Below are 25,809 nucleotides of genomic sequence, written 5' to 3'. Positions count from 1 at the left end.
TGACAAATGTTCAAAAAATTTTATTATAATTTTTTTGATAATAAAATATTAATAATGACCAAGGTGAAGAATTGCACGTTACCAAAATTCACGCGAATAATATTATTAGGCAACTAAGATACAGTCTCTTTGACCGTTTAACTGCATTTTTCTTAACTTGATTGTATATCGTATGGTCGTATCTCATTTATTTATTGTCAATATTAATATTATTTGAAAAAAGAACAAGATCAATATAGCAACTGCGTTAAGTAAGTATTATGCAGTTACTTACCTGTTCCACTTAAGAATTAAAAGTAGAATAATTTATCTTCAGATTAAATTCTTAAAAATTTGTAGTCAAATCGCGCGCAAAAGCACGCGTAAGAGCAATAAAATTTTACCGCTGGTAAGAGGGAAACCGTGCTTATGCCGATGCAGTTACATACCGGCCTTTAATAAAACAATCTGGTCGTCCTGCGAGAGCTTCATGAATCCAGGGACCATTTTGGCGAATTCGATGATCTGCTGGATGACGGTGGTCAGCTTTTGGGCGCACTCCAGCCAGAGCTGCTCGTGCGCCATGTTCTTGTAGTAGATCATTCTGGAGATGTCGGTGGGCTTCCGGAAGGACTCCTGGATCTGTTCCGTCGACACCAGGCATGTCCTCGCGTGCGCGTCCGCTATCGTTTTCGAGAGAAGCTCGCTGATTTGTGCCGGATCTGCGAAAGTTCGGCGAATTTGCCGCTCGTAATAGGCTCCTTTCCATAATATATATGCGTTTACATTTAAAAAATAATAGCGATATAAAGATAGAACAACTTATTCGGTTTAAAGCGCTTAAACGTGCAATTGTATGATTTACATTAATCCCCCGTTGCAATAATTATCTCTATGTAATCATCTCATAAATTGTTTTTTGTAACTATTGAAGAATTTTGTTCTTATATTCATCATAAGATTTATTTTTTATAAAAAGATATTTGGTACAAAGACCCTAGATAATGATATAATAATGACAATGATTTGAATGAAATGATTTATTCGGTGGATTGTTATGTTGCAAAGACGTAAGTAATTCATGCTGAAGCTATGTTTGTGTAATAGATTTTCGTGCATATATATACTTATTTATCTGTTAGATATTGATAATTGAAATTGGTGATAACAAAATATAGGTATCTATATATAAAAATATACGGAGTGGCGCGAACCGGTCCCAAACAGTTCTTTATAACTGTATTTTGCGTTTGGGTCCGGTTTTGTGCGTCACCCTATATAAACTCTACATTTTGTACAATCGTAATATGTGAAATTAATAAAAGCAAAAATGTATAGAATGCCATGAAAAGAAATTTACGGAGTTTATAAATTATTTAACTATAACATTATACAGCGAAGATTAAAAATGGAGAAATACACAAAGATTAATAAACGCTAGATTCTACAAAAATGTATCCATTTATGTACATTTTATGTACGTATATATAATAAATTCAAAAACTACTTTCAAACAAAAAATGCAGCCGCAAAAAGTCAATGTAAAACAAATTAAATAAACTCTACATTTCCATAATTATAACATGTGAAAATAACAAAAGCAAAAATGTATAGGAATTCAGGCAAAAAGTTTACGAAGTTTACAAATAAATTTATGTATAACATCATGCAAAAGAAATGAAAAATGAATGGATATAAAGAGTAATAATATAAAAGATTAATAAACTAGATTTTACAATTTCTCTGGCAATGTAACCGTAAAATAGGTAAAGCGTGGGAAAGAACATAAATATTTTACATTAATAAACGTTGTATACGTAAAATGAACATTCAAAATAACGTGCATAACGCAAACATTCAACTTTCTAGATAAAGTTTTAGAGGACCAACATTTTATCATGTAATTAAATACACTAAAACGTTTATAATAATTTTATCGCGTCAGCAAGTAGATAGCGTCGTACCTTGTAACATAAAAGAACAAGTAATTACCATTTTTGAATAACCCTTTATGAATTTTTCATGAGGTTGAACTAGTTTCCACGTTGATTAATGAATTTCGTTGGCAAATCGCCTTTCCTCAAGATTTCATATTATAACATAATAGTTTTACCTCACTATCTTAAATTATTTCAAGATATTACAGTATAATATTTTTAATAATTACGGTCCATTTTTTTTAGAAGAAAAAAATACGTATGTGTAGATTTTTAAGTCCAGTATTAAAATTTTATAAATTGTAAATTACAGAGGTAAAAAGGTAAATTTATAATACAGTGTATATTATTTTTAGTAAGATTTTCGAAGTTTTTCGGATTGCGTTGTTGAAATATACAGCAAATTATATTCTCCAGGTATGTCTAGTTTAGCAATTTTTTGTACAGCATTTGTATCTAATTTTTATACTACATAAATGTGTATGTGTGTGTGTGTGTGTGTGTGTGTGTAAAACATTTTTTAGAAAATGGAGTGCAAGAGCTTAAGAGATTTATTAAAATCAATTCTGATAAATCCCTTCTTAATGAAACTTCACCACAAAATTTTCCTGTAAAATTTCGTTTGGTCCTCCAAAACTTCCCCGCCATAGGGAACGAGCAGGAGCCTAGGGGGGATGAGGGCATGCAAAGGGACACAAACGTAACCTCACATCTCATTGCATGGGACATACTGGGCAGACTCGGCACTTCGTCATCCTCAGACGGGTTGCTGACCCTCTGTTGCTGCCCGCTAAGGAAGGTCGTCGAGTCAACCATCGTGTACGAGCCGTGGCCCAGGCCGGCGAGCTCGACGGTGGTCTCCTGCTTCACGGCGACGATTCCGCCGCCGCTCAGGGAGCCGCTGCCGCCTCCGCCGCCACCGCCCCCGGCAGCCCCGCCGGCGGCCGCGGTGGAACCACCACCGCCGCCGCCGCCGCTGCCGCCGCCGCTACCACTACCATTACCGCTACTAGTACCGCCACCACCGTTATTACCACCACCACTACTGCCGCCACCGCCGCCTCCTCCGCCTCCTCCTCCGCCGCCGCCGCCGCCGCCGCCGCCGCCCCCGCCGCCGCCGGTACCGCCACCCCCTGCGCCGCTCCCGGTCGTCGAGGCGGACAGAGACTTTCCTGATGTGCCGAAAAGTCAAAGTTCACGAGGGCTTGAATTGGTCTCGAGGGTTGGACCGAATAGGTCTAAATATTTCAGTTCTGTGAATGAGCCCTATGCAGGGGCCTATCTTATGTCTAAACAAACTGAAATGTGTGCAGTGTGTACACGTGTATTGTGCGTTGTGCGTTGTGTATATGCGCACCTCTTCCTTTTTATTAAGGTACAGTTTAGAAAAATAATTTCTTTCTTTATTAAAATATAAAATGTAGATAGTACATATGTAATATATATTTTATTTAAATTTCTAGAAAGATATCCAGAAATTTCAATAAGAGAGAAAAACATCCTTCTCGAAGGAAAATTGCATCAAACTTTTTTAAGAGTTGTTCGAAAATTTTTAATTATTAAGTTCTGATAGTTTCAATATTAAATAGTTAGATCTTTTAGATCTTGTCTAAGTAATAACTAAAGAAAAGTTGAGTAAACTAAAAACTTCTCTGTTAATAGTAATAGTCGACGAGACACTTTGTACAATTGAAAGCGAACTGTACAATTGAACTAAAACTATTATCAAAGCTGTGAATCTGTAAAGATTCACATAAAGTTTCAATTAAAACTTGGAGTGAGTCTCTCAATAAATAAAAAGATAAGTTTACTGTGTCGTATGTCATCGTCAGATTTTTGTGAAATGAAGAACGTGCGGCACGTTTAAGGGGATGCTGGAGCCGTCTGTTTTACCGGCATTTTTTGTCGGCACGTAGCGTCGTATTAATTTGACAGAATTAAAAATCCTTCTCCAGAATTGCAGTACATACATTAATGATTCGGGGAAACTCTGATTTTATATAGAAAACGAGAAAAAATTACGGAAGTACAGATTTCCTTATCCTACTTTTATCCCAATATGGCGTCTCGAGTTGCGGCGAGCTGTCAGCTCGTCACAAGATGTATTTCATATAAGAGATATACCATTGGTACGAACGCGAAAATAAGTTCCCCCGAATTGCACAACAAGAAAAACATCGATAAACCCTCCAAATCAAGATTTGGAAGCGTAATATAAAAGTATAATGTCGACGTGCATCGTGCGTATGTGTGCGTGCAATGTAGCGTGCTATCCTTGTCTATATCTTTGTCTATACAAGGACAGATATAGTTCGCCGGTCTTCTTTACCGACGCCGATCGAGTTCGGCTACGGCTCCAGCATCCCCTTAAGGAGGTTCGATGGCTTCATCGGAGGGAGTAGTGGGACGCGGGGGTTCTGGAAACAGCGCACTAGCGTTTGAAGTAGTGGGAATGAAGGGAATTGCTCTGATTGGTCGCCGCGTGTATAATGCGTGCTGCTGTTCACGTCGTTCACGACTATGACAGTCTATGCAGACAAAAAATCAAGCAATTTATGCTTTAATAATTAATTTTTCTACGAAATGTGCGGTAACCTTCCCCTTTCTTTCGCTCATTTATTTGTAAATTATTAAGTTACATGTGCAAATTTCTTTTTCTTTATCATTTGCATTTTTTCTTGCACTTATTTCATTCTGAAGGTATATGCAATATGTCATTTCCCATAAAAACCATAAAAACCTATGTTAAAAATGCAGCCAGTTTCATGCAATTTTAATATGTTATTCTGGAATGCAAAATAGAATTATGTGAATTTTTTGGGAATTTTTCACCGTCCCGTTTTGAAATAAATCTACTCCTAAAATTGTACTTTTTAGGTTTTTGGAGTAGATTTTTTTCAAAACGGGACGGTGAAAAATTCCCAAAAAATTCACATAATTCTATTTTGCATTGCAGAACAACATATTAAAATTTCATGAAATTCTCTGCATTTTGTTGTAGCCATCGAACCACCTTAAATGTTGTGATAATGTTTCCCCTTAGCAAGACTAAATGTATTCTATTTTGCGACAATTTTGTCGAAATAAAAATTTCAGTTATATTACACAAATAGTTGTTGGGAAAATTTTGCACTCGTATTTGATACTGAATTTATTTTGATATTATTATGAAACTCAATCGTGTAAAAACACATTTATTATTTGATATTATGTTATTAATTCACAAATAAAACAAACGTTTCGCTGAACACAACACTGTTGTGTGACAACAGATATAAGTTTTAATAATATCAATATTTAAACACTGTTTTTATAAATTTTACATAATCTTATAATTGTAATGAAAGTAGAAGAATAAAACTTTTTTTTTTAAAAGTCGTGGTGATATATTGTTTTTCAAATTTCAGTAATTGTTCTTTCTGAGAATATGTGGATGTGGGTATGTGTGTGTGGGTGTGTGTGCGCGCGCGCGTGTGTATGTGTGTGTGGTCTCTTCGATAGCGAATAATAAACATCATCAACCGGTTACATGGTACATCACTGATCCACTTCGTTCCTACGCAAAGTTTCGTCACTATATGTATTGAATTGAAGTTAGTCTTGATCGATCTCATTGAAACTACACGTTGAAAGCTTTGTTAATTAAACCTAAGTCAATTCGAAAACGAACATAAATGATTTTGTGGTGGAAAGACGTAAGTATCGCATGGATACGTTAATAAATTATATATCAAATAAATTTTTAATATATAATAAAGTATAAAAAATATGTGAATTAGAAGAATTAATCAATATAAATTAATCATGAACAGTTTTGCTATAATATGTACTTGTCTATTTGAAGTTATAATTTTTCATAATATGGAAATCTTTATACGATCATATATTTATAGAGAATTGATAATGTTCCGGTTAGGTAAACTGTTGTACTTATAGTCGAAGTCGAGCAATGTAAGAACAATTTTTGATGTGTGAATTAAGTGTAAATTGTCATTGCATATACGAATACGAATAAATTAGAAAGATTACTTTCGTATAAAATTTTCCTGATACCAACGAAAGTACTTGCGACGTAAAAGTGAATAATACTAAAAGATACATTTCAGAATTATTATTTTTTGTGATTAATGATTACGAAATTGAGTTATGTAATATGTACAGTATGATACATGATATATGTGATACATCGTTTGAAGATGTTATCGTAGGTCGCTGAACTCTTCTCGATGTTGACTATATAAAGTCGTACAAACAAAAACACATGGTTCTATTTTTTAAAAATATTGACTTTAATATCACAAAAAATAACCTTGAAAAAAACTTTTCCTGTCATCATAATTGCCCCCTCAAATAGTGGAACTTTTTCTTCAGACATTTTTTTTTATATCACATCAAAAACAAGTGAGATATTTCAAATGCTCGAGCTAAGTGAACTCGAACTAAGATCACCCTGTATGTATATTATATATAAATATATATAAATATGAATGTGCATTATATAAAACAAAAATTATGAAGAAAATATTTGTGCCAATATTACAAAAACAATTGTCGCGCAATAGAACACGAAGAATATTTGCGGTTTTGCTTGAGAAATCATTATCGATGACAAGGACATGAGATGGAAGGAACTCTGGTGACATTAAAGACGCGAACGCAATTAACTTCGGGTTAATGACAGTGCTCCGGAATGCATTTAGCGTGCCGGTTACGAAGCGAGAACTTAACAGTTGCGCTCACAAGATTGCAATTCTAATTTAGCGGATACTTATTAAAATGATCTCTTATGTAATGCACTCGTACCAATTTTATTATTTGCCTAATCCGATTTTATCCTTTACATCGAGATAAATCTATGCTGATAAAAACATTTTCATAGAAAGATATAAAAATTATATTGAATTATATTTACGAAAGCCATCGCCTGTTAGTTTTATTATTTCACTGAAATTTCTACCGTTTTGTGTCAAATGAAAGTTTTATGTATCTTCGAAATAAATTAAAATGCAAAAAATTAATAAATGTGAAGAAAGCAGATTAACTCTTTATACTTATGTGTAAACTTTTTAATAAAACTTGCGTATTGAAAATTTGCAATTTATATATAAACATGATATTTTTGTTACTGAAAGAGTATTTCGCGCAAGACACAAAAATTGGATTATGCAGCGTGGTTTCAGAATTGTCGTCGTTCACTTCTTCAAGAGTTCTTTGAGCAACTTGGAATACATTTTTTCGTAATGGAAATTTGATTGGATATTTGTTTTCTCAAACTTTCTGACTTTCCTCATTAAATATCTTAGTAATTAAGCTCTCTTAAAATATAGTTTAACTGAAACCAGCTAAAAAAGCAGATTATCTGTCGTTATTATTCCCTCATATTTGCATAAAACAAGCCTAATATTTTAATAATCAGATTATCGTTATTATTCGTAAAATTGAATTCAATAAGATTTTTCTATCTTTATTCTCTTCAATATATCAACAACATCTATTATCATAGAAAATATTACTATATATACATATATACACACCCATATCACTATAGCTGAGAAAATAATAATTTTGAGAACCTATTTACATAAGTAAATTCGAATCTGTATACGAAACTGTATACGAGTTTTCTTTTTTTATCTCTATTGTCCCTTGATGATAACAAAAAATTAACTTCGATTCTATCACGAGATTTCTGTTTGTATTAAAACTAATTATATGTCTTATCAATCAATTAATAATAATATGTCACAATATTATTATTTCGTTCGATAAGGTGCGCGCTTACTACACGCATCGTACTGGGATTAACGGGTCCATGTGCATCAGGAATTGCGAATGAAGCATTACTTACCGGTAGTGACCACGCTGGGCAGCACCCCGGTCGCGGTTACAGCCGAGGGTGTGTCGGGCGCGACGGTGTCTGCGACCTGCGTCTGCGTCGGTCTGGGGTCGTAGGTCGTCGTGCTGTCGACGTAGTCGGCGCTAAGCTCGTAATTCGTCATCGCCTGATGATTGTAATTCGTGTAACCGCCGGTGCCGGGACCCGACGACGCGTACTCGCTACCGCCGTACGTGTACCTGTCGAGGACAAATGATAGGTCCGCGTGAGTCGCGATCGTACGCGAGAAACGCGCAAGATTTAATCGGACAGAAGTAAGAGGAACGCGTGTTTTTCCACGGCGCCCATATTTAACTTTACATTGCGACAATGATAGCTACAACGATAGCTATACATTAAGCTGGCGTGTGCGCTCTTTATCAGTTACAGATTTTCTACGTTAAGTATACACTGTTAAATATTAAAGGATGAAATTTAAACCAATACCTTGAGCTAAATAACGTATTGTTACTTTTAACTACCCTGTGTGTCGAAACTTATTATTTCAACACAGCAAAGTATTATTTTAACTCCATTGATTTAGTTAAACATTGCTTTAGTTAGATTGACGATATATTGAGTAGGAGCAAGGCGAATTATAGGAATGGTTGAAAATGACTCAAATTGAGTATAATTTGACACTAAAAATTTAACAGTGCGCTACGAACAGATTCTACTTAATAAAGTACCGGGCATTTCTCAAAGAAATGTAGAAATATTTGATTGATAACGTACGTTTTTCTATTCCAATACATACTTTTAGCCGAGCTTTTAGCCATACTTACCCGCCATTATAAGGATGATGTTGATCTGAACTACTCGGCGTCTGATGCTCGAACACGCTGCTGTCCGGCGCCGTCTCCGAAGCCGCCCTCATCTGCGCCCTGTGGAATCTGACTTCATCTTCGACCTTCTCCCGTTGTTTCTTCGACATGCGCCCAAATTTAACGGCTTTGAACAAAAGCAAAAATTTCATCGAGATTATATCGGATCATTTAAAAAAATTGAATTAATATTAAAAATATCACTTATTTGGATAACATTATATGACAATATAGTCACGTGCGATTGTCATGTTTGGACCGTACTGATTGCGAGAAAATATTTTTTCAAAAAGCGTTAAAAAATTTTTTTTATTACTTCATGTTTCCATATCGAACAACAACGCAGAATTGTTTGCCTGAACAAAAAATAACAATAAAATCAAATTTAAAAATGTTTCCCTTGACTTTGACTGGTTTAAACAAGAGAGTATATAGCGCAAAAAATACGAGTTATAAATATAAATTTCAGGAGCCTAAGAATTCTGCAAAATAACGCACAATTTAATTATTTAGTGCATTTTATAAAAACTTTATAAAAACTTATACTACGCATAAATTTCTTACCATAACCTTGTAAATATCAATTCTATCTTACATTTATTAGATAAAGTTATATGGGCGACATAAAAATTTTATTCTGATTTCTAGCACAGCTTTCATCGCAGACAAGGCAAAATATATGTATAATCGAATAGCGCAAACACTCTTCTTCGATTGTTTCCCCGTCTCTCTCTCTCCCTCTCTCCCTCTCTCTCTCTCTCTCTCTCTCTCTCTTCATTTTCGAACTCGTTATCGACAATTACGAACAATTATAGAATTCAACCCAAATATTATTTTATTGCTCGACTAACTGGCACAATGTAAAAGGTGCACTGCGTTTCGGTTCAAGGTTCGAACCCTTCTCAAGTGCGGTCTAAAATTCAAACAACATTATACAATACAATAACTATATATATATATGACATAAAAATAAAGTCAAATAGAATTCAAATCAGAAGCGATCATCGACGCGACGATTCGTCGCGAGGCGATAAAATCTAACGGGTGTTCCGTTGATCGAGATCAAGTAGCACGCGGCGCGGCGGCCGCGCGGCCGCTCGGTCGACCGGTCGGTCGGTCCCTTCCTCGCCGCGAAGAAGGCTCGGCGAGGAACGCGGAAGAGCCTCGCCGCGTCCTCCTCGTCTTCTTCGGCGACGCTATCATCGTCTGGTCGCGACGCACCCACCCGATGACGTCACACGCACGAACTATAGCTCGGGCAAACGCATGTACTCTGCCCCGAAAGCGTAACACGTTATTCAGAGTATCTGATGTAACTTCACATACATATTTCGCGCACTGACACTTTTTGGATATTTTGGAGTGGATTTTTTCTTAATAAAAATTATAACATCACTCTTTCAAGAGCAATAAAAAATTAGAAGTTTGTCGTAAATTAAAGAACCCTAGATATTCTTTTTTAATCAATTTCAAACAAATTTTATTTAGATGTTTTTCTTATTGAATGCTTTATTTATCGGAATAATTAATACTAAATATAAAAGGGTATTAAAATAAAAGAACGCCCACAAATGTTAACAAAAAATGTAATTTATATTGAGCGAATGAAGAATTTCATTGTGTGGAATTTATATATGTCACCTTATATATTACTATTGCATCTAATCGATGATCGTCGGGGACCAAATCGTGCTTCACTGATCATCCCCTATATATTCCGATGAGACCAATTTTAACCTTAATTCCCAAGCCGGCCTGACCTTTTTCGATAGCAATTTATAGTACTGACATTTTACATTTGTGCACGCATTTAGGGTTGCTAGATTATTACCTGTAAACTTTGAAGAGTTCATTGTTTCTCATTAATGTAGGCATTTAGTTTCTTTTCAAAATTCAAATTATTTAAAATTAGTTTCACGATTCTGAGTTCAAAGTTAAACTCAAAATCGTGGAACAAATCAAATTTACATTTAGCAAGAATGAATTCTCAATTCTCCTTCGTTTGATTTTTTATCCTAAATTTAACGAATATAAAGAAGATCAAATCTGTTATGTACATTATTGCACGAATGTGAATTATACAAAAACTAAATATATTTTAAAAATAAAATTGTTATAATCACAATCTTTTAATTAGGACATTTTCTTTTAGACTGTCTTTCATTTTTTCTGTACTAGAATAAGTTTATTTAACGCGTTTCCTATTAACTTATCTGATTCAAAAGTTATTGTATCTTGTTTTAAGAGAGAAAAGCGATCTTTGATCAAAAGTAAAGCGATTATTTACATTTTTTAATTTAACCAGATTAAAGCAAGTTTTTCGGTCGCTTTGCTCGCGGCATTAATGCATTCTCAGTTTATCCAGTCGCTACACGCATTTAATCACGCGCGTGCGTGTCACGAGGGTGGTCGAGGGCTCGAATGACAAGAGGAGGGAGGGAGGCAGGTCGAGGGTTGATAAGGGGGATAGCTATGTCAGCGGCTAACCGAACAACTATCGTGCGAAGGCACGGCGAAGAGAAGAGGAAGGAAGCGGAGGGTGATCGACCGAACGCGCGGATAAAGCATAAACGAGAGAACGAGACGGAGAGAAAAGGAAGGAGACAGAGACGGAGATGGCAACAGGAAGAGTATGCACCAACCGGTAGCTTACGATGCACTTTCTGGCATTCTGTGTACGCGCGCGCGCTCATACGTTGAGTATAAACGATGTATTTGCAGCTTATCGCGCCGGAGGGTAAATAAAGCGATATTGAATCTGAAATGCGCCCCCCACCCTCCCGCCCTCGAGACGAACCCTGTTACTAAATCCTAGTTTAATCCTTTTGAGTCCGAGTACTTATTTGTTTAAAAAACTCTGAAGTTAACAAACGTTTTTTTGTATCATTTATATAAACGACAATTGAAACTAGCACAACTTGAGTATAATTTTGCGTGCGTATGAATGCAATGCATTTGTAATAATAAAAGCAATAAAACACACATTTAGTAATACTATGGTACGTTTTAATTAATTAAATTTAATTAAGCCATATTTAATTAATTATCGCCGATATATACGTGCGACATGTGAATGTCATAATTATTTTTAGAAATTTATTTTAAATGCATGTACTATCTATTATAATTGTAAAAGTTAAAATTAAAAATTCTAATTTAAATTTTGTAAATTATTTTCAAAATGCAAAACATTTCAATGACAAATTTAAATTTCAAAGATTTAACCTCAAGTATTAATTTATTTCAAGCATTAAAAGCATTGAAAACATGTGTTACTATATATTAAATAACATTTTTATTTTTATACAGTATACACATTGCACCTACATTTTTTTACGTGAGAAGTGCTATTAAATTTGATTAACTGTCAACAATTTCGCAACCATTATAAACGAATCTACACCGAAATCAATCTTGATATCCGTCGTTATAATCAGCATCTTTATCGACAATGCGTGACTTTTAAATTATATAATTGTCACATGTTACATTCTACTGATTATCTATTTATTATGTCCTTTTCTCTACTAATAATTTTAACGGAGAGCTTGAGTGTTTGTGAATCGCGCGATGTTATTTATTCGTAGCCAGATAAAGAAAACCGCACTTGATAATTGGCCATCGAAAAGCAGGAAATTGTGGTTATGCCCGAATATCGCGGCTAAATATCATCCGAGTCGTGTGAAATGGCAAGACGTTCCACGTTATTCATTCAATATTGCGCAGTTATTCATTATAAAAGTAAAAAATAAAATATATAATTAAGTTAATAGAGTGGATGGAATATGTAATATAAATTTATATTCGTACATTACTTCTACAGTTTATATTATAATTACACAATTGTAATTATAATATAAACTGTGGAAGTAATGTACGAATAGAAAGAATGTAAAGCAAGAGCTAAAAATATAGGTATAATTTGCAAGTTATTATTAGTTAATTAGTATTGTATTTATATTATAATATTAACTATTAACAATAATTTTTATTCAATTCCAAAACACCATTAAAATATGTAAAACTCTAAATTGAATTTTAAATCGATAGTATACACAACACATATCTGTTTATAATAAAAACTCAATCAGTACTATTTTGATATTAAAACAATTTTTGTCAATTTTATTTTGATTAATTATAACATTTTATTTGCTTTTATATGATATATAATTCGTAATTAAACTATTTTTTATTAAGAATTTTATATACAGGTACTATAATGTCGAAGTAATCTGCAACATTTCAAAGATCTTTGATCGTTGAACGCTCGATTTAGATTTGCGGAAGTAACAATCACAGGGCAACAAAAATAGCCGGCGCATATAAAATTTATGCCGCACCTCTGCGAGTCAGATCGGGTTTATTTATCGAGCAATGTAGAGAAGCTCAGCGACATGAGATCGAAATAAATTTGCTTAATAAGTAGTGCTATATATTTTGTTTCACATCAATATATCGAAAAAGAGAACAAACGGTGTTTCAAATGTATCGAGAAAGATGAGAAACCATATATGCTTTCAACGGTATCTAGAAACAAATTTCTCGCGCGAAAATTTTAAATTACAAATTTTCTGTGTTAATTACATTATTAATAAAAGTTAGTATTATACCTATCATTGTTATATGCGAAGAGATATGTTCCATATTAATTATAAAGTAGTATTTATTTAATTAATTACCCTTTTACACCTTAAATGCAAATTCTAAGTAATTTGAAGAATACGTATATGTAATTAGGGTAATTTCTAACAATCAATTAATATTTATAACACAATTAAAAAATAAACCCGGTTTTTTATGTATATCTTTTTTTAAAACAACTGTATGTATCTGTCACGATAATCGCACGACATGTATTACTGTCGGCAATGTATTACTGTATTCGTGTATACTGATAAGAATCCGGTTCATCGTCTTCTCTCGATGCACGCCCGCGTGTATAACCGATGCATCTTAGATGTATTACCATGTGAACATTTATCCACTCGATACATCATTGTAACGCGATGGGAATGACATGTTATCTTTTTATCAATCAACTTAAATCAGTTGTTATAAAATTTTAGTTTTATCCGTTGTTTGCTATTATTACCAAAAAAAGAAGCCATACATTTAATATACAGAATTGCATAATACAACTATATATGTCATTCTTACGACGTTTATTTATAGAGTTAGCCTTGTAAATCCGTTTTCCTTAAAATTTTCTATGCAATTCTTGAGATAAATTCATCCACCTGCTATATTTGTACTAGGATTCTATCCCAATCTATTTATTTAATCTTATTGCAGAAGGTAGCAGATTAGTATCGAACATTTATTTAACTTTAAATAATTTACTTTTCAGTAAGAAATTGAAATCATTTTGCTATATTTCATATAAATCATCTTGTTATACTTTATTTATAGAAATATATGCTCGGCTAATAATAATTTTATAACTTTTTTCGAAATAAACAGTTTATATAACGCTATGATTTTAACTTTGTAATTTAAATTTTGACCTGTTTTATATTTTTATTTAATAATTATTGCTAAAAATTGCAATCTTTAGTTTAGAAAAATCAAATAACTTTACATAAATAAAAAATTAATTGCCCAATAGAATATATGCTAATAAATATTAAATTCTTTTACTATCAATGATATAATAAAATGATCCTATAATTATATATATGTATTAATTATAATGATATAAAAATACTATAATTGTTACGAGTTATGCACGTGTCTTTTACCGATTTATCAATATTTAAATTTTTAAAAAAGCTCATAGGCGATATAAAGGAATATGAGACTTTATTTGGGTCTAGGACTACCATCTCGATCATGGTTTCCGACCGGCTTCGCCCGATAGGCTTTATCCGTCCACCCACGAGGTATCTTCCGTCTCTCGTTTCGTCTTGACGGCCTTGTCTATTAATATCACAACCGTCTTCGAGAATAGGCTTCGGACAGCGGCGGTTAAACGCACCGAAGACAGTTCGTGGTTCGCTCCGATAAAGTGCAGCGATGACTCGCCGCGAGGAGGAGAGACGGTTTCTGATAAGGGGTCGTGCACCCCGGGTTGGCACGCGTAGCGTCTTGCTGCAATCGGTATACAATATATGCTGCCTTCGTCATCCGCTGACGTTTCTTTCATTTTTCCGTGCGAAACAATCGATCTCTCGCATCATTTGTGCACGGTACGTTACGCAACTCGCTACTAAGAATTAATAACTCTCTCATATACTCATTATTTAATTGGTAAACCTTTAAAGGCTACAAGATAATGCAATATTATTATATTGCAACTTTCTAAGTGAATTAGATTTAGTTGTTGATTTTTTTGAAAAATGACATCCAGATTGCTTTTCAGTTATTTTAAAATAAATAAAACTACAATACTTTTGTGTCAAATAATCGTGTTAGATAAATGCATTTTTATCCTGCACTTTTATTCACGTTGCATCATTCGTTTATATCGCTTTATTATCTGCGTCGAGTAAATATCGGGCATCGGTTCGAGCGTATGTCGTGCGATAGTCCTTCGAACAAAGAAGCTTTTTAAAGAGTTCGTGTGACGCCGAACTATCCACTATTCCGCGCTGAACCCACAGAACTATATCGCGCAAAACTTGTCCGCACTTGTTACTGACTCTGTGCGAATGTGAGAATTGTACAAAATAATACACGCCCAATACACAAATACTAATTTAGATTGTTTTAAGATTTGATTAAGTTTCTCGACTATATTAGGCGATAATGATGCAATTAGCTTTTTACGTATTACTTATTAATTTTCTCATAAACGGTCATAATCTTGTACTATAGATGCCATGGCACTTAAGGTGCAAAATTAATTTTTGTATACAAAATCCGAGAATGAGACACGATGCTGGATGTGAATCGTATATACTTTTCTAACACGAGAATAATGCGTGAAAATATAAAGCTCTCTACGTCTTCCCACTTGGAGAATCCCGCCGAGTGACAAGAGAGCGATTCGTCTCCTCTGAAAGAAGGTGACGAAAGGTTGGAGTAGTCGAAAGCACTCACCATCTCTTGACATGCCGAGGCGTAGGCACTTTTGCAACCGACAGTACTGGCACCGGTTTCTGTTTACACGGTCGACCACACAATTCTTGTTCCGCGGACATTGATAGTTGACGACCGACGACTGCGACCGCCTGAAGAAGCCCTTGCAGCCCTCGCAGGTGATCACGCCGTAATGCACGCCGCTGCTCTTGTCCCCGCATACCTTGCACGGGATTATCTCGATCTGGGCTGCAACCATAAAAGAAACAAACATCTCAATTATGAGCCCCTATCAAGGATGTATCGCGAAATCTTCCCTCGCTTTATAACCCCCTTTTACTTTTATTTCCAGTACTTCATCGAGGCTTCAGGGCTCATTCGTACACATGTACACCTTGATGTGCACTAACGGACAAGTTATTTCCTTCTGTTTGTCTTCTTTATTACACTCTCAAATTTCTTCGCTTTGAATATTTCCATTAAATTACTACGAAATGCAATTCTCTGTTTACTAATATACATATTATGACTCCTTTATTATGAATGTATTAAGCACTTTTTCTCCATTTAAAAAAAAAAATGTAAATAATATAACAGAATTTCTTAAATTAAGTACATATAGTTCTATAATTATATATAAAATTTATATAATTATGACAAATATATAATATTCTGTGTCACATATAATAATTTTATTCCTTACACCAGACATTATATCGCTAATATTAATCGAGTTAAGTTATATATAATAGAAATTATATTAAAAATTTTGATCTATTTACAATCCGAGTGGATATCTCCTAGTTTCGGTACTTTAATAGCTCTACCTCGTATCGAATTAGCCTGCAGTCTGCGATCGTCGAGGATCGCGCTGCCAACGCCGGAGGGAGGCTGCGCGGATCTCTCCCTCGATCTCGATCTTTCCGTCGGCTGAGGACTCGTACTGTCCGCACCCCATGTAGGCCCGCCAAATCCTGACAGACTTCCCTCCATTTACGGATCTTTCTTACCGGTTTCATTTACGGTCTAGCGCGGGGAACAATACCGGCACACGATCCCGAAGATCCACGCGCGTGATTACGATCAAAATTGTCCGTGAAATCGGACGTCCTTAATTAGTCTTTAATTAGTCTTTGTCTTGAATGCACACCATTTATTTTCACGATATGCTTTATATGTGGAGTATCGCACAAAAGTACGTAGTCATTTCCGAAATGCTTTCGTTGAATGTGCTTGTGTCCCTTAATTAAGTAATAGTATTTAGAAAGTTGGAATTAAACAGAGCGACGTAAAATTTTGAAGATTAAATTAATTTTTATTACATTTTTGATACGGAATTGTATTTATTGCTAAATTACCTAAATTGTTTTTCTTTCTACATTTTTTTAAACATAAAAACATCATTATGAAAGAAGTTGAAAGAATTTAAGGAATACTTCACTAAATTCTATTTTGTCAAATATCAAGTTTTTAAACAAATTTATGAGTCACAAAATCTATCGTTTTCTTTATCTGCTAGGGTTTGAATCAAATTCTTCGTTCTCTTATCGACGCTGACTGAAGATAATGGCATTCAAACGTAGACTGCTGTGATATCACAATTTAATTCGATTTCTAGTAAACACTGGTATGAACCGCGCGACTCGACATATATCTATATTACATTCACGAGCTGCGAACTATCTTCTTTTTAGATTTATCGTTAGTACAGTAATTAAAATTAAAAATTGTAATTTTCGTTAGCTTTTACTCTTAACTTATTAAATAATTATAGACTCGTAGATCTTGTTATCTTGTATTAGAAAGCATATGCTGTCACTCACGCATTAAAACAGAGGAATCTAAAAGCGAGTTCGCTCTTCACTCGTAATTACACAGTTATCTTTCCAATTTCTCGATAAATTAAATTGGTAATTTCCGAGATTTGAAAGGTTGTCGAGAAATTCGGGCCATCATCCCAAGCGGTGGGCCTTAGCGGCCGGAAAAAAGTTCCGCGAACGCGAACGCTGCCTCTCGTGTCGCGAAAAAGGGTGGGCGGGGTGGGCAGGGAGGACGTGATTATTCGCACGTGCGCGTGTGCGTGCACGGAAACGAGGATTCGGTGCGCGGCGCGGCGCGGCCGGCGGCCGCCGGTCTCCCGTCTGGATATATATCGCCCGAGTGCGCTTCTCCCGTCCGGCAACTCTAGCGCCACGAGCAGAACCGTCGAGGCGCTTGCACCATACATACGCGGCACCGAACATTACATAACCGAGAACGATGAACCCAGAGTACAGTCACCCGGCACGCTCGCATCTTCGACGTGCGTCATGCGGAGAGCGCAGCGTGCATCGGCAACGGCGGACAGGCGCTCTATACCCGGAACTCCCGAAATCGAAGCGAGTCGTTTTCCTCTTTATGCCACGCCGCGACGTGTCGTGTCGTTGCGATTTATGATGCAGTTCTTAGTTATTGATACATAATAAATCATTGGCTGCACAGTAGAACTGGAATAACGGGTGCTTGTATGAGACATTAACTTTAATATTTATTAAATCTAATAAAATAAAATATAAATTAAAGTTTTATATTTGTTACAGAGTATTTCGCGATTTTTCGAGAACTTTTTATATTGTTTTTTAATTATTGTCTTATTTCATTATCTTTGGTTTGCTTCGTTAATCTTCTTTTCTACAACGACCAAGGTAGCTAACGTCACAGAAAAAGCTTTCTTCTATTTATTCTATAATTTTGTACCAGAAGTCTTGTTTGTATCGTAAAGCGAATTTTTATTCGATTTTTCTTACATCGCAGCGATTTTATTCCGGTTTCTTTTTTTTAGATTACAATTGTATATTCATTACGACAAAATTTTGTATAACGCGTGGCATCTTCTTTTTATCCAATTTCATATACAAGTTGTTACTGTCAATATTTTACACAATGTCATGTCTCGCAAAGCAATAAAAACTTAACCCTTAAATGCCACACCTCTCAAGAATCTCGTAAATGACATGAGGGGTCTAAAAGATCCCAGCATGAAAAATGTCTCCTTACTCATTGATTTTTTTATCTTTAGTTATGAAAATTTTTTTCAATGTTGTTCAAGATCTAGAAAAGAGAATAAAATGCTTATATTGTTAAAATTTCAATTTCAACATAGTATAAAAAATTAAGTAAACTGAATACTGCTAAGTGTACAAACGGGTAGGTCAATCACTCAACTATCATTAGAGGGAGCATGAGCTCCATTTTTGGCGGAAACATTTGAAAATATATAATTGTAAAGGGTCTGGGGTCCTCTGGACCCCGGGTGGCATTTAAGGGTTAATATATATATATATATATATATATATATATATATATATATAAATTAGTATATTGTTGCCATTATCTATATATCGCTAGTCTATTTTAATTTTCCTCATTATAACAATTGCTTTCGTTTGCTCATAATAAGCTTTATCATTAAATCGAGTTTATGATGAAAAGATGCAACAGCGACTCGCATAAATAAAGTCTTTCTGTAAGTTATATATATCTCTTCCGCGGAAATTGTTGCAATATAACTTTACTGGAACGAGGAAATGTTTCGGCAAATAGAATGGAATATTTTTTAAGTAAAATTCTGAACCATCACACACACACACACACAATTATTATACAAAAGTTACTTCTAAAATTTTTCCAAGTCACTACGTAAAATTTCGAAGCTCGATAATTAATATAAAGGGAGGGCAAACGAAAAAGAGCTTGAAAATGAAATCCGTATTAGGAGTTTAGGAGACTCAGTAATAAGAATTTGTGCATGTTACTCCACATTGATCGACGAAATATGAAGTGCAAATAGCTTCACGTTCCATTATGAAATTCGTAAATTATGTTAAACATGAACTTCCCATTCGCGCAGTGTAATCTTATTTTTTTCGGGATCTTAGGATCTCCACACAGACGTGCGACTTGTCCACCGTGTACGCCGCGCGACACGAATAGTACGTGTAAATCGCGAGAGCCGCGCGCAAGCGCGCGACAGAAAAGTATCGGAGATCACGCGCGTGTACGCGCGACACACGCGCACTTCCTCGCGATTTTCCACCTGGAGCCGATCCAGCCGCGCAACTCGATCGCACTCCGCGTTCCCGTCGCACACGTTTCACACGTACACTCGCGCGAATTAATCCGCGAAACGATTTTCGCGCGACGGAGCGAAGCGGAGCGGAAGACGACGACGACGACGATCGGCGAGTGAGAAAAGACGACGACCATGGGAACGCTCTGGCGAAATCGATTCCTCGTCGATAAGACCGATTCACTCGGACGAACGCGGCGGACTTCCGTTCGAGATGCCCGCGCGTCTCCAGATGACGACGGGACGACGAGGAAATCTCACGGAGAAACTGGTGCGAGGATGAATAAAGAAACGGAGCGAACGGAGCCGGGAGGAAAAGGGGGAGAGAGGCGAGGAGAAAAGCGAGAAAATGTCCGCGTGTTAATACTATACGTGTCGGTGCACGGTCGGCGTGGGAAACACTCGCGGGCCACACTCCTCGGATTTCTTCGGTCAATCGAGAATTTCGGGGGGCATCCGGAGCGTGTATGATCGGAGCGAGCGGAGAACGAGCGTACACGCGGCGCGACTGCGTTCTCTCTCTCCTCGTCTTTCCTTCTCACTCTTCTCTCTCTCGCGCGGGGAGAACACCGACCTCATTGCTCTCTCTCTCTCTCTCTCTCTCTCGCGCGCGCGCGCGCGCACGGCCGGAAAAACTCGCGGAAAGTCTACGACTGGCGGTACGAATATTTTGGGGGTTTTGACGAGTCGAGGCGGCGACGGCGGCGGCGGTGGCGTGGCGGCGGCAACGTGTCGGAGGAGGAAGGAGAGAGAGAGAGAGAGTGCGCGTGTAACGCCCGCGCGCGCGCCTCACAAATGAGAGAAAGACGGAGAAAATGTCAGTGCGGGGGGAAAGAAAGGGGGGGCAAACGGAGACGGAACGAGAATCAAAGGAAGGAGAGAAAGGGGGATAGCGACAGAGAAAGAGAGAGTGAGAGGGAACGAGGTGTTTTTCGAGGACCGGCGTTAGCGGGCTGGCATCTCACAATATGTCAGAACTCCCCGCACCCCCCCTTCATCGCGCGACGATGCGGCGGGTCACTGAACTGCGCGCCTCCGCTGATGATGGCCGAGTGCCTCACCCTTTGCTCCCTCCGCCCCTCTTCACGCCCCGTCAGCGCCACGGCCCCCACCGCCCCCGCGCGGTTCAACGGAGACTCGCGAGCGTCGGCGAACGCCGCCGGCGACGGCCGATCGTCGCCGGGAACGGCCGAGTGCCGCGCCGGCCGGATCACGAGCGCGTAGCGCGCGCTTTCCGATCTCGACTCGTGCGACGCGTTTGCTTTATTAGTGCGCCTCGTTAAGGTCACTGGCGTGCTACCTAAATGCATGCGCGTATCGTGTTTCCTACATAGGAAGCGCGGCTCGCGTAATTTGGGGATTCGGTGGCGGGGATAGAGCTCTTGATTTTCGTTTATTAAAACAGACATACATGGGAATTTGCTAATGAAAATGACAGACAGAAAGACAACAGTTTAAAGTACTAACTTTTTCTTGACAATTGAGATGATAATATAAATGTAGAATTTTTTGACAATTAAATTGTTATATAACCAAGAATTATTAATTTCAAAATTCGACGATCTTTCCCAGACAGCATCATGTCAAAAATCTCGGGACATAAGACATCTTTTAAACGTTATGTTCTTAAAGATGTCTTAAAGATGTTTTTAAGACGTTTTATGTCCCGATTTTGTACGTGCTGTCTGGGTTGTTACATTTCACACAATTTAATAAAACGAAACAAAGCAAATTTCATTTTAATATAGTTTTAGTTTGAAGTTTACTTATCGGAATCTAGCAAATTGAAAAACATGACAGGTTTAATAAAACTTTTGTGAAGGAAACATTATTAAACATTGTACAAATAACTGATTAATAATTTATTAACTATCAAATCAACTAACTCGTACATTTAAACAAATATCAGAGATTTAAATTTTTTTTAAGTGTTTAGGTTTATCTTATCAGCTGATTTTCTTCACCGCCGTTTTCGAACTTCTGTAAAACAGTAGACGTAAGAAAAGATAAAATCTCATCGATTTTATCTCGAGAAATTCCTCTCCTATATATTATACGCGCTTTCCCTGTTGACATCATTATCTGTGATCTCATCCCTTCGTCCCTTTCCGCTTACGTTCACATATCAGTCGTCCCACCCTTTTTTATACGATGCTCCGTCCTTGTATGCACCCCCCCCTCTTCCATTTTTTCCTCATATTTTCTGATTCACTCACTCTCTCTCTCTCTCTCGCTCTCTCTCTCTCTCTCTCTCTCTCTCTCTCTCTCTCTCTCTCTCTCTCTATTCTTTCTTGAACACGCGCCAGTTTTATCCGTCTCCCCACCGCGCGCGCGCCGTTCTTTCCAAGCCATTTTACTCCTTCCTTCTCTCTTCAATCCCTCACCGTAGTCTCCCTCCTCCCCCCTGCGTCGTTCCTCATTGTCCTCGCTCGCCTCCCTGCCCCTCCCTTCTCGCACTCACCGCTCACTCCGAGCGATTTCCTTCGCTATCCCCCTCGCCCTCGCCGTGTCCCTTTCGCTCCTTCGCTCATTTATTGCATAACCGTGCACGAGGTTGCCAACCTGCGCCGCGTAATACTCTATAAATACGTTTCGCAAATAAATATTCGTGCGCGACGACGATATATGCATGCACGCGAGTCCGCGGTTGCAAGTCGTCGTTGTCGTTGTCATCGTCGTCGTCGGTTATTGTCGTCAGTCTGCCTTTTCTGCCGTGGAATTCAGCGTGCGAGATTTGCGATACCGCGGATAGAGCAGATAAGCCGATTTTTGATAACGAATAACGCGCGCGCGCGCAAGTGCGCATATTATACTGATCCGCGTGTTTACTTGCTGCTTGTTTAATAAACGGGCGAGACATGGGTCTCTCTCGTTGCACACTTGGTGTTCATCAAGTAAAACCGGAATATTTTAATACCATATAAACTTTCGCGTATTCATGCATGCATGGTATCATAAAATCTTGGTATATATTAATTTGGACCAATTTCTCTCTCTCTCGCTCTCTCTCTTTGTTTGAATTTAAATATGTTTTTAGAGTATCGTGAATTTTTGATATTATAAATTTTTGATGTAAATATTTTGATATTATTAATCCTATATAGATAACGTAGACCGTTAACAGTATGGATTTCTTATTATTATTACATTTTAACATAAATCTGCTAACATTATAAATACTGAGTACCATCGAAAGAGATCGCTATTATTATGAACGCATGGCATATAAGGTGAATAATTCAATTATAATCTTTTATCAAATTGAAAAGAAAACTGACACTATTATTCTACAATTGTATATTGAACTTTCTTCAATAAATCGCATATATATAATTAATTATCAAAATAGTTAATACAATTAATAATTTCGTTCGTTCCTACGTGCTCAATTTACACAAGCGTTGAGTCATATATCTGGCAAAGATATAAATATTTTTCCGACTGGGCTGCGTAACGACTCGAACGTAATGCAGATACGCCTGAGTGCAAAGGGTTAACGTTGCCGCTCGCTTGCTCGTTCGCACGCATTCACGCGACGCTCAGGCTGACGTCACTTCTGACCGGTCCCCGAGAGACGACGAACTTTAAGACAGGCGTTTCCGAGCGGCATAATAAACGTCGAAGTCGCGTAATTCGTGCCAAGTCCGCTCCGCTCCGTAATGCTGTAACCGCGGTATAGCAATACGCTCGGCTCGCGCGTGTGTCGCGCGTCATCTCGGAAAGCTCGCTCGCGAGGTTCAACGACTCTCTCGGTCTATTATCCGTCGCACGAGCGACGCGCATTGTTTGGCGAACGATCGTAGGCGATACGCCGAGATTTTGACGACGCAGATCGTGATGACTAAACGGTTACTCTTGTTAACCCATTTCACCGATGAAGAGAACGTTAAGCTCAAGAGAATGTAGAAATGTGAAATTGCACAGAAATGTACGTCGCACACCGAAATGTGATCTTAGCTTTTTTTAGAAAAATATTACGTATTTTAAGTGGATAATACAGTCTATATAAATTGCATCATATTAATTTGATTACAAAGAATATTATATTAATTTGATTTTATGGGTCGAAGTAGGACGTGACATTTTCCTTTCCGATATAATAGCAAAATATATGATAAATGAAGATAGATATAACTATTTCCAAATTAAACGTCAGATTGTTCTTTCTCTCTTTTTCTCGTTATCTCCCTCTCGGTATTATATGAAAAATACGAATTAAATAATCAGTTAAATCTAATTTTAAGAAATTCTTATTCCTTGTCTTTACAACTGAAATAAAATTTAAAGACTCTAAATACTTGCGTATGTATTAATTAAGATTTTAATTATTTTATCTAATCTCTCTTGGCTATTAACAAGACTTAATTAGCAATGTAGGATTATCAATGAGAGAAAATTTGATTACGATAGTATATTGGAGTTACAATAATAAATTTATTGAAGTTGTTTTTTCAAAAGCAATGCAAACTTCATATAAAATCGTTGCACATAAATGGAAGTTTTAATAGTAGCTGCTAAAAATAAGCAAATATCGATTAAAAAATGTAATATCTCGGAATTATCAGAGCGCGTCGCAACATTTACATCAATATTAATCATGGAATACGATATCGATATTACAAAACGATTACCGTAACGCGATAGTAACACGAGTGGATTAATATCATTTATATCTCATCCAATTAGAAAAAAAGCATTTTCTCCCGAATAGATATCAATTTCGAATGTTTATCGATAAAGTTGTGATATAGATGCAAACTCGTTGTCCAGGTGATAATACTATTTTTCTGTCTCGAGCTACGTATACCGTGTGATGAGAATATAATCGATCTGCTTCTCCGCATTGAACTTTACGCGTTCAATTCACAATGCGATGAAAAAGAATTGATAAACATATAACATTACAGAATATAGTTTTTTTTTTATATATTCCTTGTTATGCCTTTCTTATATTAAGTTAGTTTTTTAAATTTATGTCATGTCCACTTTGAATGTATCTTTAATTTAAGATTATAAATAACAGCAATTGTAATTATAAAATATTATTTTATTTATCATTAATGTAGAAGTTATATTACTGCCTATAATTTCAGATTTTTCTTAGAGAAACTAGAATAAATTTTAATTATTATATTTTACTGTTTCTCTTTTCATTTTTGTTTTATTTCCTTATCAATGTTTTTTCTAATATTCTGTGCTATAATTATCTCTGCCTATATATATATATATATATATATATATATATATATATATATATTTTTTATCTGCTGTTATATCGGAACTATCGGAAAATACAACGCACTTTTGTGGTATTAAGTCAACAATGCTCGTGTGAATTTTATATCAAATTGAAATATTATACATATATTCTTAGGGGATCATCATGTGTCATAAATAACTACATTTTCTCTGTCGTGTGCTATGACTTACCTTCGTGCCGATTGCTTTGCGCTCTGACCCACATTCGGGTCGAGATTCACGTTTGCTACGACCGTGCACTGGCTCCATGAATGCACTCTAGGAATTGGATATCGCACTACGGCGCGAGAAGTCAAGCACGACAATCGTTTTTAAGTCATGTAAAAGCGATACTCGAGTTTTAAGATTAAAGCATGAAAGGGTACATTTGTGCACATAACTTGGTACATATTACTTTTTGGTACTAAACTTCAAACACTTCAAGTCTCGCGATAACATTATTAATGTGAGGAATTTAATTTAGATTTATAAAAATAAGTAGTATTTCGTTTTATATTAATCATTTTTGAAGATTCTATTTTATACCGGTATGTTTTGTTGCTTACTATTAATTTTTATTAAATTCTCTGACTATATGACTTTATATAATTCTTTATTATAATTGCTATTGATTTTGCTATGACCTATTTTCGTATTCTGTCAAATATTATGTTTATTCGCGTGTTCGCGTATTTCGTATTACATTCTATAAAAAATTCGCCGAAACGTTTCAAAGGTTTCGTCTCAAAAGAGATGATCAAAATCTGCTGCTATAAATAGCCAGGTAATATTCGCGATAGAAAGCAGCTTTCGTAAGAGAGATCTGTT

The 25,809-nt window shown here is 36.3% G+C and overlaps 1 protein-coding gene across 9 annotated transcripts in view; it reads right to left on the bottom strand.

Annotated features, from left to right (window-relative positions):
• Hr3 (Hormone receptor 3) overlaps nt 1-25,809 on the bottom strand; it is an 86,309-nt gene that overhangs the window by 10,865 nt on the left and 49,635 nt on the right. For 7 of the 9 annotated variants that reach the window (XM_071780105.1, XM_071780112.1, XM_071780096.1 and 4 more), the window contains 5 exons: nt 15,657-15,884; nt 8,577-8,742; nt 7,765-7,991; nt 2,627-3,088; nt 429-701 (listed from right to left, as the gene is read on the bottom strand). In XM_071780105.1, the coding sequence (XP_071636206.1) occupies nt 429-701; nt 2,627-3,088; nt 7,765-7,991; nt 8,577-8,742; nt 15,657-15,884 (1,356 nt within the window). The remainder of the gene's footprint in view (nt 1-428; nt 702-2,626; nt 3,089-7,764; nt 7,992-8,576; nt 8,743-15,656; nt 15,885-25,809) is intronic. The other 2 variants (XM_071780123.1, XM_071780170.1) reach the window with 2 other exon arrangements.

Source organism: Temnothorax longispinosus, chromosome 1 (assembly GCF_030848805.1).
Source record: "Temnothorax longispinosus isolate EJ_2023e chromosome 1, Tlon_JGU_v1, whole genome shotgun sequence".
NCBI lineage: Eukaryota > Metazoa > Arthropoda > Insecta > Hymenoptera > Formicidae > Temnothorax > Temnothorax longispinosus.
This window is presented reverse-complemented; position numbering and strand designations above follow the sequence as displayed.